General features: G+C 38.4%; 1 protein-coding gene across 8 annotated transcripts in view; it reads left to right on the top strand.

The window, feature by feature from the left end:
- The window catches only part of RNASEH2B (ribonuclease H2 subunit B), an 87,464-nt gene extending 65,685 nt beyond the window's left edge, over positions 1 to 21,779 (top strand). For 5 of the 8 annotated variants that reach the window (XM_006140533.3, XM_027772245.1, XM_014588313.2 and 2 more), the window contains 3 exons: positions 113 to 155; positions 7,573 to 7,653; positions 10,052 to 10,453. In XM_006140533.3, coding sequence (XP_006140595.2) covers positions 113 to 155; positions 7,573 to 7,653; positions 10,052 to 10,168 — 241 coding nt within the window. In that variant the 3' untranslated portion in view covers positions 10,169 to 10,453. Of the gene's footprint in view, positions 1 to 112; positions 156 to 7,407; positions 7,504 to 7,572; positions 7,654 to 10,051; positions 10,454 to 21,137 lie in introns of those variants that run through there. The other 3 variants (XM_014588317.2, XM_014588319.2, XM_027772249.1) reach the window with 3 other exon arrangements.
- The last annotated feature ends 2,097 nt before the right edge of the window (positions 21,780 to 23,876 follow it).

The following is a 23,876-nucleotide window of genomic DNA, read 5'->3' on the forward strand; positions in this document are numbered from 1 at the left end:
AAAAAAAAAAAAGTGACAAGTAGGACTTAACTAAGTCTTAAGTTGGCCTAGTCTTTCTATTTACTTGTCTATGAAAAACCATGACTATAATCCTTATTTTTAACTTTCTTAGGCTTCCAGAACCCTCACCTTCATTGCCAAACCCTCCATCAAAGGTAAGAAACTGTGATGAAAATATCTTTGGGGCACTTGGGAAAATATTACACTTTCGCCACATTAGTTTGTTCTAGTATATTTTACAGCATACTAAATCTGTCTTGCATAGAGTGATTCTGTGTGGAATCAAGATTGTACTGGGTACTCTGTCAATATTTTTATTTTTGCAGATTTCACCTGAATGATAAATAAAGTGCCGTAAAAACCAAGTTTGTTTTAGCAAGAGTCCTTTGAGCAAGAATAACCACATTTGTTTTTTGAATTTGAAGTAGTCAACAAATTTATAAAAACCTTTTTGTCTTTCAAACATTCTCAAACTGCCACCCACAGCTCCTTTGCAGCTTATATTTATTTCCCAGATCCAGAGAATAGAGAAGCCACTTATAAAGCACACCTGATTGCAAACTGGTGGCATCGCTCAGTTCAGGCCAGACCACAGATGAGTACGCAGTACTCCAGGAAGGGAAATAAACACATGTACCAGCTTGTTGATGAGGTCATTCACCAGCCAGCAAAGCAATGGGTGTCTTAAGAACGTAAGAACACAGAACTGATGATAAACCACTTTCCTTTCCTGCTGTGTTTATTCCTTGGCCTTGAAATTGGCCAACATGCTCAAGATTTCTTTGTATCATGTACTCTTTAGAGATGGCAGTGACCAAAAACATTCATTGCTTTGATTCTTAGAGAAAAGGACTGAAGATTGAAAGTGCATCAGTGTCAAGTAGGGGCCACATTCAGCAGGATAGCCTCTTTTACTCTCTTGAGCAACAGCTCTGGGCAGAAGTTATTTTCTGTGAGATCCAAGAAGGGCAGTTCTGGGTCAGACCCATGCTTTCTTTCCATCCAGTAGTTTATCTCTGATAGTAGCTCCAGGGAACATGGAGAGACATAGTCTTACTGTGACTAAAAGAGCAGACAGTCTAAAATTGTTTTTCATTTCTTGCCCTCCATAGCATATTCCTTTCTCCTGAGTATCTATTTTCTTGCTTAGTAACTTAGATATTATTCATGAATTAACTTAAATCTACTCTTGAAGGCTTCAGCCTTTGATACCTTCTGGAGTAATACCTTTTATAAATTTATTCTTCTGTCCCTATTTTTTCATTTTATAATTTCTAAAATTTAAGTCATCTGCAATTTTATCATATATGGTTTAGATCAGGGGTCAGCAAATTTTCTCAGTAGAAGAAAGATAGTAAATAGTTTAGGCTCCCTGAAGCAGAGAGTGGCTGTGGCAGCAACCCAGCTCTGCTGTTATAGTTGAAAATAGTCACAGACAACACATTACACAGGCATTAGAATGGCTGCGTTCCAGTCAGACTTTATCTGTCAACACCAGTGGCCAGCCATAAATGGTTAATGGGCCATAGTATGCCAAGCCCTAGTTTGGATCTCAGTATCTTGTTCTTCCTAAACCTCAGCCTCATCCTCTGGCTTATTTTAGTTACTTTTTGAGGTCTTTACTCTGTCTTCCTGAGGATCAGGTAAATATAATACATTACAGACTATAATGAAAGGGGTACCATAGTTTAAACAAGCATAGGGTGTGTCTTCTGCTAGCTTTCCTGTCTGTATCCAAGTTTTGATTTATTTTTACAGGGATATGGTATTGTTATCAGAAAGTATATTTTAGCAACATTATGTATCTTTGTATCCATGTCATAATCAATAGTGTGGAACCTGTCATCCTTAATGTATTTTAAATTCTTTACCCTTTCTATATCATATGTCTGCCTTTATTGAAGTTCAGCTTCCAATGCCCATCTCCTTCAGTTTTGAATTTGCCACCGTCAGCTAGCAGAGCCGAATGTAGCCAGCAGATTTGAAGATATTCTTGAGTTCTTTTTTGCAAATCATCTATAAGAATAATAAAACCAGACCTATTTTTTAATATCCTTTTTTTAATTTCAAGAAAGGCTTTTGTGGGAACCAGCAGTTAGCATAATGGCTATGTCGCTGGACTCCCACATAGTAGACCGCGGTTCGTGTCCCGGACCCGGTGGCTTAAGACTCACACCAGGCGCGTGTGCATGCGTGCCCAAGATACCGAGAGGAGAATGGAGGAGAAGGGATTGCGGCGTGACCATCCCCCCTGGGGGGTGATTTCTCGCTTTCTGTCTCTATGTCTCTCTCTCTCTGTCTGGCGAGCGCACGCACCCTATAGCGAAAACCTCTCCAAAAAAAAAAAAAAAAGAAAAGAAAGGCAGTTCTAGCTTTAATAAATCAAAATAAAAAATGTTAAGAGAACTTTGCTTAAGACTTGAAGTCAGGAAACAGGTTAGGATTCTGTTCAAATAGTAGACACATGGATCTGTTGGCAGTTCAAGAGAAGATAAAAATCCTTATCTCCGGAGTTCAAAGCATAGAAAAAGATCAATATTGTTTTAGTCACAAGTCATATAATTCTACTTCATCAACTCAGTCTCATGTACTTAATCTAACTTCTATTGTGGTCTGAGCTTTCCATTTAAATTCTGAAAGATAATATTCGGCTCCAGATTTATCCCTTCCATTAAGCTGGCCCTTTTCTTAGATGTTTTGTAACTCTTACTTCTGTGTGTCCGACTTTAGTTTTTCTGATATAACACTCCCTTCAGAACTTCTTGGAGAAATGGTCTGGTGCCAGTAAATTCTTTCAGGTTTTATTTATCTGAGAATGTTCTTGTCTTCTCTTCCCTTATGAAGGATAATCTTCCCAGGTATAGTATTCTTGGTTGAAATTGTTTTTCACTCAACACTTTGAATGTGTTTTCCCATTCTTCCCTTGCTTGCATTGTTTCCAGTTAGAGGTCCACTGTTAGCCTGATGGGATATCCTTTGTAGGTAACTTGTCATTTCTCTCTTGTCAGTCTGAGTATCTTGTCTTTGTGTTTTTAGTCAATCCTGGGTATAGTGTATCTTAGAGAAGATCTTCTTGGGCTGATTCTATTTGGGGTCCTTTGTATTTCTTGGGTTTGGATCTTTGAATGCCTCTCTAAGTTTGGAAAGTTTTCTTCCAGGATTTCATGGAGTAGATTATCAATGCCCTTATTAGTTTCTTCACCTTTTTGGATACCAATTGTCTGGATGTTTGGACATTTAATGGTATCTAGTATTTCTTGTATATTATTCTCATTTTTTTGGACTATTTTCTCAGTCTTTGTGGTGGATTTTTCTAGGCCAGTGATTCTGTCTTCTACATCTGAGATTCAGTCTTCTGTATGATCTAGTCTGTTTTTAGTACTTTCAACAGAGGTTTTGATTTTCCATATTACAGCCTTCATCTCTAACAGTTCAGTCTGATTCTTTTTTATGATGTGTATTTCCTCTTTCAGATCATGCAACAACTTCCTCAGCTCCTGGAAGGAGCTGCCTCTTCTGGAGTTCATTGTCTCTCTTCTCTTGCATCTCTGTTAACTTTGTCACTATGAATATTCTAAATTCTTTATCAGACATTTCCATAAGTTCCATTGTACTGTCTGTGGATGAAGAGAAATTATTCTTTTCCCTTGAGGGAGAGGTATTATCTTGGTTTCTCATATTTCTTGTGCCTTTGTGGTGATTGCTAGTCATCTGATGGGTTATATGTTTCTTCCTAATTTTTAAAAGTTCAATCTGAGAGTTCAGAAGTGTGCAGGAGGAGGCGATCTGCAGTCTCTTTGCTGTTCCATTTTTATCCCTTTATGCAGCAGATTCAGTGGGTATTGAGAATATGTTGGCCGTAGTAGTATTTGAATGTTTGGCTACGGTTCCCTTAGATCTGAATAGACAGTCAGTGTATGGAGACTGAGCAGCAAAGTGATGAAATAAAAAGGAAAAGGAAAAGGATACAGAAAGAGAAAAAGACAGAGAGAGAGAAGTAAAAGAAAAATAAATTATTATTTTTTTAAAACAAAAACTGAAAACCACGTGGCGTACTCCACTAGTTCTCAGCTGCAATGGAGGAGTCTTCTTCAGAAGGCCTTCCCCTTGCCTCTTTTAAATGGGAGGAAAAAAAGAGGATTATTAACAAGATAAAGGAGGATCTGAAAGCCAAGAGATACTTTACCTTAAAAATTTTTTGGAAAGAAAAATTACCAAAAAATGAGAAGCAGAGAGACAGAGAAAAGGATATAGGGGGTACCCTACCACTTGAGACTGGGGGCTAGAGGCTGAATTATCAGTAGACAATTTTCATTTCTCTTATTTCCTGAAAGCACTAGTTCTCAGGTGCAATGGAGGAGTTTTTTTCTCAAAACCAGGCCTCTTGTTAATCCCTGTGGTGCTCTGGTGTTTGCTCTCTTTCCAGAACTGAAGCCATTTAGTCAAACCCTTTGTTACTATCTTTCTGAGTTATTTTTCTATTGCTGCTGAAGCGTTTCCCCCACAGTAATTTGGTCTTTTAAGTAATAAATAATTTCAGTAAATAACGATTCTGTTTTTTCTAACATGTTTAGCAGCGTTGGCATGAATAACATAAAAACTATTGGGTTGTCAGAAAAGTCATGGCATATTTTTTCTATGTAAAAATGCATCATGACTTTTCTGACAGCCCAATAGTTGTGTGCATAGACTACCACAATCACTCTTTTTTTTTAAAGCTCCATCAATTTATTTACAAAAAAAAAGTAAATGCTAGAGGGTATATGCATGTACAGAAGAGAGAAAGGGAGAGGGAGAAAGCGCCCCCATAGGGGCATGGTCATGCTACAGTTCCTTCTCCATTTTTCTGTCCTCTTGGTACTTGGAGTGGGCATGCACACACACATACATACACACACACACACACAAGTGCCTCGCGTTTTTTTCAACGCTGTGATCAGCCATGTGGGATCCAGCTCCTGTAACCACCCATGAGATGGGCTATCATTTTTGTTTTTTAATAAACACAACCACTGTCCTGTTAGGCAGTGAGCTGTTAAAACACCTGAGTAACTCAGTCCTTTTACTAGACATTTAAAGTTCATACAGAAGTCCTTTCACCTTAAGGTTGCTCCACAGTAAGAGGGACATACATACACACACACCCAGTATGATTTTTCAAATCACCAGGTTTGGGACTCGAACATGGTCAGCTGTTTGGGAGTCCAGCGATTTAGCCACTATGCCATCTGCTGGCCCCATGAACTTTTTAAATTTGAAGTATGAGAGAAAAGTAAATGATGCCCAAATGTTTGTAATGTCATCTGTGTAACATTTTGCCACAGAGCAGGAATACAAATATCCTCACAACTTCAAACTTCTGGTGTTTTCAAAGTAGTATAATCTGTAACATTATTAGCTATGAGTTCTACTCTTCTGACTAAAGATAACTTCCTAGTAAAAATATTAAACCCCTAAATACCCTTTGGTATTTTAATTTAAATAGAAATATACTCTTTTTTCGGGGAGGGGTGGTACGTTTTTGCTATAGGGCGTGTGCACTCACCAGAAAGAGAGAGACAGAGAGACAGAAAGTGAGAAATCACCCCACGGGGGGATGGCCACGCCACAATCCCTTCTCTTCCATTCTCCTCTTGGCATCTTGGGCATGCACGCACACGTGCCCGGCATAAGTTTAAGCCACCAGGTCCAGGACTCAAACCATGGTCAACTACGTGGGATTCCAGCGATGTAGCCATTATGCAAATTACTGGTCCCAATAGAAACATATTCTTAAGGAAGTTGCATGTATACATTCACTTTGTGCTGGTAGCTAGTTCATGTGTAATAAATTGTCCTTGTCTTTTGACAAGGTATTTGCTAGAGGTTGCTGTGTGGACAAAAGAAACCTTTCCCATGTTGTATAATGTATTCTCAGAAGACCCCTCTGTTTTTACAGCAAAGAATTTCAAAGCATATTGTTTTATCCCTTGGGTCATATGGACTGTGCTGTCTTTTAGCACTAATCTACCAGTTCTTTGTTAGCAGAAGCAAGAAGACTACAGCTGGGGACAAGTCTGTGTTTCCTGGGGTAGATCTGTGTCATGTCTTGTTAGCATCGGGGCTCCACTAAGAGACAGCAGATGTGGAAAACTGTGAGCACTGCATAGTCCATTCTCCATGTTAAACAGCAATACTTACCTGCCCTGCTACTGTACCTTTATGTAATAGCGTGGCATGATTTCTTCTGCATTGTGATTATTAAGGCCACAGTTTAGCTCTTGACAAGTTTTTTACACTCATTAGTGTAGATTGTTCATGTAAAAAATAAAACTAATAAGTAAAGGTTTAATTGATTTAATTGTATTGGGCCTAATGGAAAAAAGCAACTCTATAAAAATTGAGATCTTGGCCCTAGTCTTCTACTTGGTGATCTTAAGCCACTTCAACACCTTCTCTGTACTTCTTTCTCCTGCTGGCTGCTTGCTAAGCAATGTTCTTGTGTGAATAAAATGAGATAATTGAATTGAATGAAAAAAGAACATAAGCCTGTGCAAAGATGGTAGTGATTGAATAATACTGTCCTTGTAGTCACAGGTCAACACTGAACCAGCACAGCAGGTGAATAAGTGAGAGTTCTGGTTAGACATCTGGCCCCTTAGAGAGAATTCTTGTCCTTAGCTTACAAATTTATTTACTTATTTTTAGACAGGGTCTTTCTATGTTACAGTCTTCCTGCTCCAGCCTCCTGAGTAGGTGGGACCTCAGGCTCATATTACCATGGCTGGCTCTTTCACAGAGGGTGTTGCTGTGCTACCCATGCTGGCCATGAGCTCATGATTTTCCTCCCTCAGCCTCCAAAGTGGGAGGGAATACAGGTGCATGCTACCACACCCAGATTTTAGGGTGGGCCAGGAATCAAACCCAGATCTCCCATGTGGTCCTAGTTTATGCAGAGCAGCATCTACCAGTGCACATCACTGTGATAGGCCCTGATCTTTAATCCTGTGGTTGGATTTACCTTGAAGTCAGCAGTCACCTCAGTGCCTGGCATACTGGTACATACAGAGCATGCATTTGGTATTGGAATGGCTGAGGGGCTGGGTCATCGACCTAATTCAGTCATATCCCATCATTTTCATGACAGTTTATCAGAAGTGGTGCATGGCTTAATTTCCTAGATAACTGGCAAAATGTGAAAGAACACGTAAAAATTAAGTCATTGCCAGGCTAGCAGGTGGTATGGAAGTTAAGGCAACTGGATCCTACATGGCCAACTGTGTGGTTGAGTCCTGGACCCTGCAGCTTGAATATCAGGCCGCACCTATGCATGCATACTCAAAATCCCAGAAGAATAGAGGAGAGGGGATTAGCATGACCTTCCTCCCCAGGGGGTGATTTCTCATTTTCACACTTTCTCTGTCTCAGGCAAGCACATGTGCCATATAGCAAACTAAAAAAAGTAAGCCTTTGATAGGTCTGCTGTCAATTTGACCTCTGTGTGGATGCAATTTGGACCAATGGTGGTGTTTTCTAAATGGATTGATGTGTCAAGATGACGTTTGACTCTACTTCACTGCTCTAACATTGCAGAAAATAAAGTTATCAGATGAGCCCGTAGAAGCAAAAGAAGATTATACTAAGTTTAACACTAAAGATTTGAAGACTGGAAAGGTATGTGTGTACAGATATAGTGGCACACTCTGTGTACTCTGTGAGTGATGCTGCTTAAATACTCCCAGAGACAGCTGCACACTTGATTATGATTGCAAGTTTAACCAGAAAGAATTATCAACTTGCATTTTCTGTGACTTAGGAATTCCAAATGGTGCATAGCAATGAAAATGTTAATCAATGGTAATCAAAGAAATGCAGATACTTAGGAAGAATGTGCCTACCCTTTGCTATGTATTCATAGTGTGATGGCATAGGAAGTTGGGTAGCCTCTGCAGGTAATTTTTTGGTCAAGGCTGCCCTGAAACTTCCCAGAAATTATGATGACAACAAATGTCACTAATACCTCCACTATTTAGCAATCACCCCAGCAAATATTTCTATAACATTTCTGAGTTTTATCTTATACATGCATTATAAATATGTGAATAGTTTTTTTAATTGGCATTATTATATTTATATAATTTTTGGTTCTGCTCTCTTCATTTAACTTTATATGGTGAAAATGTTCTTGTTATAACATTCTTTGCAAAACTGTTCATGGGTTCGTAATATTCAGCCTTTTCTGTTATTTTATTTCATCTTATGGAATAGAATTTATTTAGCCTGCCCCCTATTTTTACACATATAGATTATTTATGACATTTTTATTTTTTGTTTCAATGAAGTAATAAGCATTTTTACTCATATTCTGCATCTCCAATTATTTCATTAGACAGTTTAAAACTAAGAATAAGAACTTAGAGGATATGAGCTTGTTTATGATAACCGAGATATAGATAGATAGATACAGATATGTAGATATACATATGTAGATATATGTAGATATCTAGATATCTATATGTATTTATCTATCTATCTATCTAAATAGATAGATAGATCTCAGGATATATATAGATAGATCCATCTCACATATATATATGATGTGGATCCCATGTGGGATCCAGCTCCTTAACCACCACACCACCTGCTGGCCCCCCATTTACTTTTTTGTAAATTATAGTTGGTGTCCTTTGCCTGTTTTTATATTGAGATAGTAATGTTTTTCTGTTATTTCTAAGAACTCACTCTAAAATAAGCCTGCTGACATTTTTCATTGCATATATAAGATACAAATAGATTTCCAATGTGGTTTTAGCCTTTTCACTTGATTTTTAAACATTTTTTCCTTAGGATTAAGCATAAAAATTGTTTCCCTTTATGATTTTTATGTTGTCTTTATGCTTAGTAAGACTTGATCCATCCCAAGGTAGATTAACTTCCTCTTAGATTTTAACAATACTTATCCCTCTTACAGTGAAATGTTTTTAATAAATTTATGCTTTAATCTAGATATATAATACTTTATTTGGGCATATGATATCAGAGGATAAATCAGTTTAAGATTTGCCCAAATAGCTAGTAATCTCGATGCTTTATGTCAATGGGGACATTTTTTAATTTCTCTGCCTCCTCTCCCCCCATGAAACCGCCACTTCCCATTGTATCCCCTCGGGCATAGAACCACCACCGAGGAGAAGAATAGGGCGGGACCACTTTCTTAAATGCATGGGATAATATATCTAAAAGAGACTATCATTTTCCACCATTCAGCTTCCTAAGTTGGATGTGACAAAATGTGAGAAGCAAAAGATTGCAGGAATTACATACTGTACCTTAAAAGATACTTTGGCAAGGGCTTTGCCTTCCAATTGCTAAGGAGACAGAATAATTTTTTTTTTCTTTGCTGGTTCCCATCATTTATGCTTCCTCTGAATAAGTTGTGATGCATCCAAGTAAAATCAGCTGTCATTTACCTTCTAGTTGTGTTTTTTATAGAAAGAATACAGTGACCAGAAAGGCATAGACATGTACAGGACAGAGTTATTTGGACTAAGCTTTTTGGAAAGTATTTCTTTGTTGAGGGAAAAAACGAGGCAGCTATCCTAGTGATCTAGGATGCTTTGCAATACAGGTCAGCTTTTGAATATAATAGAGTTGTCTTTGGTTTCCCATAGAGTGAATGAAGAAAATCAGATGGTAAATTGGTGTGAATTATTCATCATCTGGCATTACAGGGCTGTAATTCCTCCGTCTGACAATTACTGCCTATGTCAGTTTCATTGTTTGTGTTATTGCACTTAATGCACCCTCCAGAATTATTCGCCCTAAAGTAAACCATTGGTTGTAATGTTCTACTCCTTAGAAGATGGCAGATTTGTCTTAACACATTTTGTTTCTTAGATCTGAATTCTGAATAGAAATCAGGACTTTTTCACTCCCTGATAAAACATGTTAGTAGCAGATGCTTACCTCCCTTAATAAACCTTGAGACATGCACAGTTTCTCTTGATTCGCATGTATGACTGACAAAAATGTTACATTTATAATGAATTTTCTCTCTTATTTTCATTAACAGAAAAATAGCAAAATGACTGCAGCTCAGAAGGCTTTGGCTAAAGTTGACAAGAGTGGAATGAAAAGTATTGATGCTTTTTTTGGTGCAAAAAATAAAAAAAAAATTGGAAAGATTTGAAAATTTAAAAATTAAATCTAGTAATAATACTTGCATTTTACATGACCCATTTTCATCCTTCCTTCATGCCACTATATGTTCTGACCCTTAATTACCATCTTTTTTTGGGGGAAGAAAAGAATAGTTTTCAGATACCCATGAACTTTTCTCTACATTTTTATGTTTGTAAACAAAATATCAGAAAGCAATTAGTGTAACTTTATAGCTATGACCTTTGGAGTCTCATTTGATATAATGAAATAGAAATTAACATGTAGTATCACAGTATCCTCAATAAACTGACCTTGGTAGTATTTGAGTGTATGTCTGTTATTTTATGCAACTTTGCCATCCACCAGCTATGGTGGGATGCCTTTCAAAATGCTGGGAGAAACTGGGTAGAAAAACTATCAGGTAAATTACTACTTTTTTAAAAGCTTTTGTTTAATGGTAGATTTCAGTTTTTATGAATGGATATTCTTTATAGAAAATAGAGAAAAGAATAAAGCAAAAATTATAATTTCCTACATTTTTATTACCCAGAGATAATATGGTTTTATCTTTCTTCCCTGTATAAAAGACAGAGAGATACAGCACCCCCAACAGGGGCTTGACTCTGATATCTACCACCAGCCACCCCCAAGCCCAAAAACAGACACATGTATGCCCAACATACACAGGGAAGTCTCTGGGTGTGAAATAAGAACCTATGCATGTGGGTCAACCTTGAAGAGCATCATGTTTTTACCATTCTGCCACCATCCAGCCCCTTCTAGTAATAATAATTTTAAAAAAGGAATTTTAATAGTAATTTTATAAACTTTTTTAGCATAATTTTGTATTTTTTCCAGGCTACTGAATATTCATAATTTTTTGTTCATACTATTTTTTTTTCTTTTGCCATAGGGAACATGGACTCAGCAGAGAGAGAGGGAAAGTAAGAAATCACCCCTAGGGGGTATGGCCATGCTGTAATTACTTCTCCATCTCCTTTTGGGATTTGGGACACACACATACACACACACACACACACACACACACAGAGCACATTTTTTCAAGCTGCTGGGCCTACGACTTGAACTGTGGAGTTGGCCATGTGGGATACAACACCTTAACCACCATGCCACCTGATGGCCCCATAAATATGCTTTTTAATAATATAATTTTCATTTATTTGAATATTTTATTATTTAATAGCCATGACCCTGTATAGATATTTAGATTATTTATAGAAATATTCACTGTTTGAAGAATCAGATTATATGTAAATATTTTTCCACATCTTTTACTGTTTCCTTAGAATGAATTTTTAAATGTAGGCTTAGTGATTCAAAGATGTTTTTCCAAAATATATTTGTAGGAATATATTTCACAGAAAGATCGAAGAATCTTGCAGACATACAATGCCTCTTATCCATAGCCTGCCTTGCATTACTCAGAAGTAAATCTTCCACATTTGTCCACTTTCTATCAAATGCCAGGGTCTTTTTTTTTATGGCTGAGTAGTATTCCATAGTGTATATGTGCCACACTTTCTCAATCTATTCATCTGTTTATGGACATTTGGGTTGGTTCCATGTCTCAGCAATTGTGAATAATGGTGCAATAAACATAAATGTGCAAGCATTCTCCTATCCTTTGGATAAATATCCAGGAGTGGAATTGCTGGATCATATGGTAGTTCTATTTGTAGATCTTTTTTTTTTTTTAATTATTTTTATTATCATCATAATCTTCTTTACATTACATTGGATTACATATAACTTTAGAGCATATTGCATTGCTTTTTCAAAAGGGAATGCCATGCATGTCAGTCAATATAGAGACATTAATCTCCCCACTTCATCATTCAATATCTTTTCTATGTTTTCCCAATCATTATTATTATTATTCTAATTATTTTTTTAAACAGTCAATCACTATTTCTCATTTTGCTTATAAAAAGACTTTACCCATCATGAAATACTTCTCAGATCAATCCAGTTGAGAATACTAGACATGTCATCATCAACAGGTAATAAGCCATATCTGTTTCTCACTAACATCCTGCCTCTCTATTTGTTCTCTTGCTATCTTTCTCTGTCCTCTTCTCTTCACCGCCCCCTTTTCACACTGTCTTATTCTCGTTAAGTACTTTCACTGCTTATATGTTCTCCAATATTTTGCTCTCTACCATAGAGTGCGGATAGTCGGTATATTACTTGTAGATCTTTAAGGAACCTCCATATTGTTCTTCACAGTGGCTGGATTTACATTCCCACCAACTGTTAACGGAAATTCTCTTTATATCACAGCCTCACCAGCACTAATTATTTTTAAAGGATTATTTTAACTTTATTTATTATTATTATTATTTTCCAATTTGACCAGAGAGAGACAGAGAAGGGGGAGTGAAAAAGGAAGCCACCGGGTCCAGGACTTGAACCATGGTTGGCCATGTGTGAGTCCAGTACCCTTAACCACCATGCCACCTGCTGGCCCCTCATGTTTTGTTTTTTTAATCTTAGCCATTCTGACTAAGAGCTATCACTCTTTACAGGAAATTTAACTAGTTATTATTACTTCCTCCTAATTTTTAATAATTAAACTTTTGTTTTATATTTAAATAACAGAGAATTTATACTTAAATATGTTGTGAGATAAAACTACAATTTAATTATTTTCTCACCAATTTATTTTTCCATTTGATCTGTAGTATTATTTTGTCAAGTTCCAATAGTAAGTGTCAGTGGGATTTTAATTAAGATTTTGTTAGAACCATAAGCTATTTCAGGGAAAAACAGAAATCTTTACAAAATTTCGTGTTCTCATTCAGGAATATAGTATTTCTTTACTCAAATCCTAATTATACCTTTCATTAATATTTGTTTCTTCATCTTCATATTTGCTCTAGATACTTCTTTTTAGGAGTATGTCCGAATTTTTTTTTCTTGCTATTAATGAAATTTATTACTTTTTTTTTCAGATAGGCCTCCTAACTAGTCATTTTGTTTTACCTTTTTATACATTTATCTTTTAAATAGCCAATTTACTAAAATTTATTGATCTAAAAATTTCCATTTTACTTATCTTGGGTTTCAATACATAATAAAGTGTGTAATTTATAAAAAAAAGAAGTGTGAATTTTTTCTAATAATTACAGCTTTAAAAATATCTTTTAGAGGGAACCAGCAGTTAGCGTAATGGCTATGTTGCTGGACTCCCACGTAGTCGACCACGGTTCGCGTCCTGGACCCGGTGACTTAAAACTCACACCGGGCACGTGTGCGTGCGTGCCCAAGATCCCTTGAGGAGAATGGAGGAGAAGGGATTGCAGCGTGTATATATATATATATCTTTTAGAGACCAGCAGTTAGCGTAATGGCTATGTCACTGAACTTACATGTAGCCGACCGTGGTTCGAATTCCGGACCTGGTAGCTTAAATTCACTCTGGGCACGTGTGCATGCATGCCCAAGATCCTAAGAGGAGAATGGAGGAGAAGGGATTGCGGCGTGGCCATCCCCCCAGGGGATGATTTCTCGCTTTCTATCTCTCTGTCTCTCTCTGTCTTTATGGCGAGTGCACGCACCCTGTAGCAAAACCTCCCCTCCCCAAAATAATAATTGTATCATGTTACATGGGCTAGAATGAATATCCTGGAAGTATTAGAGAAATAACAGTAATAATCTTTGTCTCATTTTTTAATTTTATTTTGGTGTGCTTTACCATTAATTCTGTCACCCACTGTTGTTAATATTTATTAATAAAGGGACCAGCAGTTAGCGTAATGGCTATGTCGCTGGACTCCCACATAGTCAACCGCAGTTCGAGTCCCGGACCCGGTGGCTTAAACTCATGCTGGGCGCGTGTGCGTGCGTGCCCAAGATCCCGAGAGGAGAATGGAGGAGAAGGGATTGCGGCGTGGCCATCCCCCCTGGGGGGTGATTTCTCGCTTTCTGTCTCTGTCTCTCTCTGTCTGTCTGGCGAGCACACGCGCCCTATAGCAAAAACTTCTCCAAAAAAAGAAGAAAAAAAATATATAATAATAAATAGCTGCCTTTGATATTTCTTTTTATACTTAGTTTCCTCAAAGTTTATATTATGAATTGATATGGGTTGTTGTATCTTTTTGGCATCTATTGAGATGACTGTGTAGTTCTTATCACTGTTAAACTATCCATAAGTCCGTGCAATAAACCCTCCCTGGTCATAGACAAAGGATGGCATACGAAATGCTTCCTGCATGGCTTAGCCTTTGTCTCATCTAATTTTCAGTTATGCTTTGTAAGCTTTTATTTAAGAGTTCTGTATTCATATGCAAAATCGATACTGTGACTAGTATTTAATGTTAGAATTATCTTAGCTTTTAATATTTTCTAGTATTCTAGAAAGATTAATAGAGATATGCATGGGGATATTCTATTCTGGAAAATTGTAAAGACTATCAAGATAAAACTAACACTGGAGGCTTTTTGTTGTCGTTATAGCTTAATATGGAAGAATTTCTCACCTGTTTTTTGTCTTACTAGACATTTTTGAAGTGCACATGCCAGTTATTTGGTAGAGTATTTTTCACTTTGGGTTTGTCTAATAATTCCTCTTGATTAGATTCAAGTCATACAGTTGGACACCCACAAAAGTAACGATGTAGCTTTCTCAGTGCACCACATGAGCCGTCACAGTCGTCCCAATGCCAGTGAAAGGACAGCATTCAGTTAAGTTGGTATCCACAGGTTTGTCTAGATTATTATTGATTGTCTTTGTAATTAGGAAGTAATTTGGAGGTAAATACTCTGGAGCTTAGTAAATATTCAGTTCTCATTAAATATTCAACTACTAGTTTTAGGATCTTCTGATGGTTTTCCTAGCTATCATTTCTTTTACATTGATAAATGGCATACTGATAAAATGGCATTCTTCTGTAAAGAAGAGCTTTCCCTCCTCCACTTATATATTTATTTATGAATTTCTATCAGTTTTAATTTGTAGATTTTTTTTAATTCATTGGGTTGTATTACAATATTACTTTTAATTTTGATGTTTATATTATCCCAGAAAGGCCAGTGGGAGGTCTTTCAATTTGGGTTCTATAATTTTGGTGTGTTCCCATCACTCTTTAATTCTTCTTTTCTTAGAAGGGTGTTCCGGGCTCTTGTACTTTCCCTGCCCATGCCCCAAATGAATCTATTTTCCCCAAGGAGCCCTAGTTTCTTTTAGTAGAGAATGGTACCCAGAAGCCAAGATCTAGACAGCAGGTGGGCTCATTTTTATTGGTGTGTCATTGCTTATTAGCCAAAGCTTGGAAATGTCATGTGTATATGTGGTAGATGCACACACTACACACTATATATTCATAACAACACTTCAGAATATCCATATGTCTATCAATATCTGCATGTATGGGGGGTTGTTCTTGAGTCACTATGAGATTAAAGAAATTTTCTTTTATTCCTAATTCACTGAAAGCTTATCACATATAGGTATTGAATTTTGTCAGTTAATTGTTTTTGCATCTATTGAGATGATCATGTAGTAATTTTCCTTTAAAAGAGAAATTATCTTTAGGCCAGCAAATGGCATATGGTTACGGTGCTGTAGTCCCACATGGTCAACTGTGCTTTGGGTCTCAGACCTGATGATTTTCACACTGGGCACATATGCATGTATGCCCAAAATCCCAGGAGGAGAATGGAGAGAGGATGCAGTGTTACCATCCTCCCTGGGAGGGGTGATTTCTCACTTTTCCTCTCATTGTCTTTCTCTCTCTGGTGAGCACATGTGCCTTATGACAAAAATCTTTTTAAAAAAAGCTATTTCTTACTTATTTCTTACTTTAGCATGTGTGCATTTGCCCAACAGAGACTGAAAGAGAGAGAGGGAAAATGAAAAATCACCTCCCATGGGAATAGCCAAACCATAATCCCTTCTCTCCAGTCTCCTTTTGGGACTTTGAGCATGTACACACATGCTCCAGGCATAATTTTCAACTGCCAGGTCTGAGACTCGAACTGTGGAGTTAGCCATGTAGGATCCAACTGTCTTAACCTCCATGTCATCTGCTGGCCCAAAGAAATTTCTTTTAATATGTGAAGTATAATGATTAATTTCTGAAAGTTAAAATAATCTCGCATTCTTGAAATAATCCATACTTTGTTACAGTGTATTATTCTTTTCATATATAGTATGGGATTTTATTTCCTATTATTTTGTTAAGGACTTTTGTATCTCTGTTTAAAAGTAATATCGATATATAGTTTTCTCAACTTGAAACAATTTCATCTGATCTTGGTATCAGAATCAAATTGTCCTTATAAAATGAGTTGAGAAATACTCTTTTATCACCTATTTTCTGATGAAAGAGTTTGTATGAGATTGATATTGAGTCTTATTTGTTAGAGAGAATTCACCAGTGAAGGCATTTGGGTCTGGAATTCTCTTTCTGGGAAAGTTTTCAATTAGTAATTCAATTTCTATAGTAGATATAGAGCTATTTTTTGTTGTTGGCTGTTGTTTTAATATGCCAGAGGGAACCTGCACTTACCAGAGAGAGAAAGAGAAAGAGCGAAAGCAAGAAAAGCACCTCCATTGGGGAACGGTCATGCTGTAATTCCTTGTCCTCCATTTCTCATTCCTGTTGGAATTATGGGCAGGCGCACACATGCACCTTGTATGTTTCTCAAGCTGCCAGGTATAGGACTCGAATTGCACTGTCAGCCATGTGGGATCCAGCCTCCTTAACCATCATGTCATGGACTGGCCCAATATAGAACTATTTGAATTATCTTCCTTTACTTGTGCCAGTTTTGATCATTTATATCTTTCAAGAAATATGCCTGTTTCATCTAGGTTACTAAATTGACTGGCCTAAGTTCATCATATTTTATTATCTTTTTCATGTCTGACTCAATAGTGACATTCCCTCTTTCATACCTGATACTGACCATTTGTGTCTTTTGTTTTCCTGATTAACCCACTAAAAGGCTTATCAATTTATTTGATCCTTTCTGGTTTTTGGATTGTCTTCTGGCTTGTACGATTTCTGATGAGACATCTATGATAATTCTTATATTTCTTTTCATTTTATTTAATATTTCCCTCTCTTCCTTGATTCCTTTTAAGAGTTTTTCAATATTATTAGTTTTAGCAAGTTGATTATGATGTGTTGATGTGTTTTTCTATTGTATTTATCTTGTTCAGGGGTCTTTTAAGCTTCTTGAAAATTTTAGTTTGTAATTTTCATTAAATGTAGGAAATTTCTGGACAGTGTTTCTTCAAATATTTTTCTGTTCTTTATTACTTTGGCTCCCCATGCTCTTCAGCTTTTGGAATTTTACTACATGTACACTAGACCACTTGATATTATCTCCACAGGTCCTGTCATTATAATTTTGCTGTTTTTGTTTGTTTTTTAATAGGGTACATGTGCTTGCCAGAGAGAGAAAGGAAAAGTGAGAAACATCCTCCAGGGGAGGTAGGCATGCCACAATCCCTGCCATAAAGTGCATGCACTTGTCAGAGAGGAGGAGAGAGAGGGAGAGGGAAAGTGATAAGTCACTCCCCAGAAGGGATGACCATGCTGCAATCTCTTCTTCTCCATTCTCCTCCTGGGATTTTGGGCATGCACATACATGTACCTGGCATGATTCTCAAGCCACCAGGTCCAAGACTCAAACCTCAGTTGGGCATGTGAGAGTCCAGCACCCTAACCACTATTCCACCTGCTGGCCTTGCATTACAATTTTTTAAGCACCTTTCACATGAATTTGTGTGTTGAGTCCTTGCAGAAACCATACTGCAAAAGTGGTTATTTCTCTCATTTTCCACTTGAAAATGGTAAGTAAGGTTAGTTTATTTGCCTAAGGTCACACAGATGAGTGACAAAGTCAGAACTTGGACTCAGGGTCTAGACTTTCCACCATGTTCCCTTTCCTCATAGGCCCTAACCAGGAAGTTATGTCCTGGATTATGTCCTAGGAAGTTTCTTCTTCAACCAGTTTGAAAGACACCTCCTTCATATAGCTTAGGAATTGACATTCTCTGTTCTTAAAGCTGATCTAACTCAACTAGCTAGCTTCCTTGTATCACACAGTTTTTCACAAATACCCCTTCCTCCAGAACTAATCCAAAATTGGGTGCTCGTAGGTGTTAGCTGCATCATACAGCCAGACCTTTTCCTAGAAGACAAAGAGCTCCAAGTTTAGGGAAGTGAGAGGAAAGTTGTTGTCTTAATGTGCTTGGAAGATATCCACAGGCTTTGAATCATCTGAATCATTGGAAGAAATGTTACTGGTTTTTACCCTTTTTATTCGCTGAGATTTACGTACTCCTCAGGTTTAGATGTTAAGGTTTATATATTCCTTGAGACCATCAGGCTGACCAGAATGTTTCCTGCCTGTACTTAATAGTATTCTACAATTTTCAAAGCAATCACATACCAGTATTTAAATTAATCTTTACAACAACCATCTGAGGTAGCCCAGAAAGAAGGTGGTGTCCCTGTTTTTAAGATCATAATCAAGGTGATACATACTAGGTGACAGAGTCCAGATTCCTTTCCTTCTCCCCTCACACTTCCTCTGTGCCTTCCTGAGGTGGTCATTTTGACTATTGTCTATGTTGTTTATGGCCATTTATCCATAAGTAGTCAGTTTTAATCGTAAATTTTAAAAAAGGAAAAATCTTAAACATGTTCTGCTTCATATTCTTGCTCTTTTCATAATGAATTCTGCAGGTCAGTTTATACTCAACAGTGGCAAGCTGGAATTTAAGTAAAGCTTCTACTTGGCATATTTGCATAACCAATCTTTTTTTTTTTTTTTTTTTTTTGAGAGGTTTTCGCTATAGGGCGCTTACGCTCGCCAGACAGAGAGAGCCATAGAGACAGAAAGTGAGAAATCACCCCCCAGGGGGGACGGTCACGCTGCAATCCCTTCTCCGTTCTCCTCTCGGGATCTTGGGCACACATGCACATGTGCCCAGCGTGAGTTTTAAGTCACCGGGTCTGGGACTCAAACTGTGGTCGACTAGATGGGAGTCCAGCGACGTAGCCATTACGCTAACTGCTGGTTCCCATGCATAACCAATCTTTTTTTTTTTTTTTGAGAGGTTTTCGCTATAGGGCGCTTACGCTCGCCAGACAGAGAGAGCCATAGAGACAGAAAGTGAGAAATCACCCCCCAGGGGGGACGGTCACGCTGCAATCCCTTCTCCGTTCTCCTCTCGGGATCTTGGGCACACATGCACATGTGCCCAGCGTGAGTTTTAAGTCACCGGGTCTGGGACTCAAACTGTGGTCGACTAGATGGGAGTCCAGCGACGTAGCCATTACGCTAACTGCTGGTTCCCATGCATAACCAATCTTTAATTCAGCTGCCAGCTTTTTAGCATTTACTTTCATTAATGTTATTTTGATGGTCTCATGCTAATCAAGCCTATTTGAAAGAAGTACTAAACAAGATTTATAGAGAAATTGGATGTGAAAGGACTATACCTTACACATGTGTTTTAATCAGGATGTGAGTAAAATTAACATTAGTCATGTTAGCTTCTATAAAATAAAAACAAAGGAATAACTTAGATTTGTGTATCCCATCAACATCACGTACTGAACACCTGCTGTGTGCCAAATAGTATTTTAAGTACTGGATATGAAGCCATCAACACAGCAGACAAAAATACCTACCCCCAAGGAGTGTCTGTGCTAGGCTAGGAGAGAGATGGGTGGTCAGATAGCACCAGAGGCTGTGGAAAAGGCCAAGCAGAAAGGGGACAGAGTTCTGGGAATGAGGATGATCAGTCAAGGTCTCACCTCTTTCATATCTTATCCACATTATGATGGAAATGCGATTTCCCTCTACATGTGTTCCTGTAACTTTAGCTCCAGGATAAATTATTTTTTACTTTGTACTTAATAAGAAACCAAATTACAGTAACTGAGTTTGTTCAGTTACATTCTTCAAGGATATTAAGGAATATTAACTCTACAAGCAAGTCTGTACTTATGCTGTTTTTTTGGGTTTTTTTTTTTTGGAGAGATTTTTGCTATAGGGCGTGTGTTCTCGCCAGACAGGCAGAGACAGAGAGACAGAAAGCGAGAAATCACCCCCCAGGGGGGATGGCCATGCCACAATCCCCTCTCCTCCTTTCTCTTCTCGGGATCTTGGGCACTCATGCACACACGCCCGGCATGAGTTTTAAACCACACCGTTCGGGACGCGAACTGCGGTCGACTACATGGGAGTCCAGCGGCATAGCCATTACGCCAGCTGCTGGTCCCCTTATGCTGTGTTTTACATCGGAGTCTACATAATATTTTCTACTTTCTAAAAAGAAAAAAAAAAGGAGGAAAGATGACAAAAATGATTTAAGAATTGTTCATTTCAGAACCTTGTTTTCATGCATATTTTAAAGAATTATTTTATTTAACTTTATTTATTTATTTTAATTTAACTAGAGAGGGACAGAATGAGATCGAGAGCGGGAAAGTGAGACAGTAAGCCACCAGGGCCGGGACTCAAACCACTGTCAGCCATGTGGCAGTCCAGTGCCCTTAACCGCTTTACCACCGGCCAACCCAATTTTTATCTATTTATTTATTTATTTTAATTTGACCAAAGATGGACAGTTTTTTATGCATTTCTTGTGTTTTACTTTTTTCAAAAGTAAATATTCCACTTAAGTGGAGTCCCTTAAGTTTTGGCAACTCTGACATTAGTTTGTATTCTGCTCCCTTTGAACATTAAAAAAAAAAAGTTTCTTGGGCGGCTCTCCAAGAGCCTGTTACTAGCCTAGAATGATCTCACCAAGTCTGACCCACAATGAGAACTCTTTCCTTCATCTGAGGTCTTCTCTTAGAAGCAACAGAAAAATGCACAGTTGCTAACTCTCAGGACTACCCTAGCCAGCACTGGTTTTCTGTTGTATTGATAGAAGCTGCAAATGGTGCTTGGAATTTCAGGTGACTTTTTTTCTCACCAGGATACCACACTTGTTTTCCTTTCCTCTCTAGATGGCAGCACCAAGACAGAAAAGGAAAAAGTGACTGCACCTCCTGCAAGCCTTGGCTGCTTCCTGCACTTCAGATATTCCCAAAGGGCTAAGACTTTTTCTTCTGCACTTTCTAGAAAACAACCAAGTGCCATGAACGCTTTATTTCTTTAATTAATTTGTAAGCAACAGCATTGCCTCTGGAGCTTTCAGCAAGGCAGTTCTGTCCTGGAACTTGAAATCGCCAGAGTGTGAATCTATTGATAATCTGAGGAATTCAAGACACATCACCCTGTCTTGGCCCGTCCTTCCATGAAAATGTGGATCTTTTCAGTGTAGCACTTCAGATTTCAAAATGTTGAATGGAGAAGGCTCACTATAAAAATCAGGTCATTTCTGAAGCCTGACCATGTTGCCCTGTTCTGCTAGGGTTGAGCCAGCTGTTTTAGACGGTATGTCGTAACTTAAACGCTTGATCTCACATGAAAAGCTTTGGGGAACCAAACATTCAACCCTTACTTTAAATACTTACAAAAACCCTGACTGTTCTTGACTCCTTATCAATCTGGCAGCTTCTAACTCATAATGATACCTAAAACATGTGTATTTTATGATCTCTTGGAGTTATAAACAATGCTTGATTTATAAGATATTTGTCCAGTATGTGTATTATTTTTTAGAGGAAGAGCATAGAATAGGAGGGAAAGGTGGAAATAGATGCCAAAAAGTAATTTAGTGGGGAATTCTGATGCGGAATGAATATGTTTGAGAGGGCACCAGGGAGTTTTATTCAAAAAACATCTTAGGGTTTGAGCTGGCTCTTCCATGTAACATTCAAGAGGAAGGGATGGAGTGGCTGTTGCTTCCTGCATTCAAATGGGACTGCAAATCTCTTGTTTGGGAAATAATTTTGTTTGCAAATCTCTGACTCCATTGGGTAAGTAGAACTCAATTCTGCAAAGTTGGAACGTATCATTTTCCACACCTCCTTTCACATCTAGAAATATTTGTTATCCTCAAGGGACTTTGAACATCCCTGCACTTCTGTAGTTGATAAGTGAAAAGTCCTTTCCAAAACCCCAATTCTAGGAAGTGGATTGTGGAACTCTGGACATACTACAGGGTTCTTGCAGGAGACACTACAGAAATAATTTAATTGCAGGGAACCAGCAGTTAGCGTAATGGCTATGTCGCTGGACTCCCACGTAGTTGACCACGGCTCACGTCCCGGACCCAGTGGCTTAAAACTCACGCCGGGCGCGTGTGCGTGCATGCCCAGGATCCCGAGAGGAGAATGGAGGAGAAGGGATTGCGGTGTAGCCATTCCCCCTGGGGGGTGATTTCTCACTTTCTGTCTCTATGTCTCTCTCTGTCTGTCTGGCGAGCACATGCGTCCTATAGTGAAAAACCTCTCCAAAAAAAAAAAAAAAAAAGAAAGAAAGAAAGAAAGAATTTAATTGCAGACCATTTTGGTAAAAATCAGGAGACTGACAATAGTTCCATTTAGTTGAGTTAAAATCTGGCTTTTGTCATCCCCTCCTTACATAGTCCCAAGGCCTGTCTCTGAAGATCAGCGTTTATTTTGGCCCAAAGCAATTACTAATGCTGAAGTATAACTGCTAAATGGGTTCAGTGTCCTTGAGCAACTCGTTTGTCCTCTCAGAACCACATGTTAGGGTGGGAGAACTTGCTAGGGTGGTGCCATCAGGATCCAATGGAAGCCCTACCCTTATCTCTCCCTCCTCCAAAAGGACTTACTAGGCAGATCTCGGTGTGGGTACTGTGGTCCCAGATGTGTGAACCTCCCCAGTTTTGTGAAAGGCTTATTGATACAATTCTGTCTTCCACTGGCTTTACTTATCGACTGTGCCCTTGGCCTTCTGTTTCTCTCGCTCTCTCCCCTCACTCACTCTTGCACTTTCTCTCCATATGCGTATACACCAAAGCCACTGAATACTGATGATGCCCACGTTGTCACTAGAAACCTTTCTCTGTTACCTGTACCCCAGGTTTGTGTTCCACTGGCCTATGGATATTGAAGAACTATTGACACTTCAAATCCAACACACTTAAAAGTACAATTTTTTCTTTTGAGAGGTTTTTGTATACGGCGCATGTGCTCACCAGACAGACAGAGAGAGAGACAGAAAGCGAGAAATCACCCCCCAGGGGGGATGGCCACACCACAATCCTTTCTCCTCCATTCTCCTCTCGGGATCTTGGGCACGCATGCACATGCGCCCAGCGTGAGTTTAAGCCACTGGGTCCGGGACACAAACCGTGGTTGGCTACATGGGAATCCAGCGACATAGCCATTATGCTAACTGCTGGTCCCAAAATTACAATTTTTTAACACGAATATTTCAAGATATGTTCCCATAAAAAGACAGATAAAGCAAAAGCAGTCCCCACCTCTAACCACCACCAGCTCTACCAAGGCTCCTCTAGGTCACTGTATCTTTGGCCCTAAATCAAGTCCTTTTCTTAGTTATCCAATTGCTAGCATCCAGTTTTTGCCTTTTTTATCTAGCAGCCTTATAGTCACTGTTCATGCTGACCCAGGAAATTGGTATGATCAAGCTTAACACCAGAACTGGATTCAGGACTTCCAGATGTCCAGGTTCTTGTCACACGCTCACGAAGAATTATAGACACAGACTCAGAAAGTGGTTAGCAAAACAGTTTCTTAAGAGAATGAAGGAAGAACAGAGCTTCTGAGCAGGGAGGGATCCCAAAGGGTTACCAGTAAGGAACTCTATAT

The sequence above is a fragment of the Tupaia chinensis genome, unplaced genomic scaffold (genome assembly GCF_000334495.1).
Source record: "Tupaia chinensis unplaced genomic scaffold, TupChi_1.0 Scaffold000037_20, whole genome shotgun sequence".
In the NCBI taxonomy this organism is placed as follows: domain Eukaryota; kingdom Metazoa; phylum Chordata; class Mammalia; order Scandentia; family Tupaiidae; genus Tupaia; species Tupaia belangeri.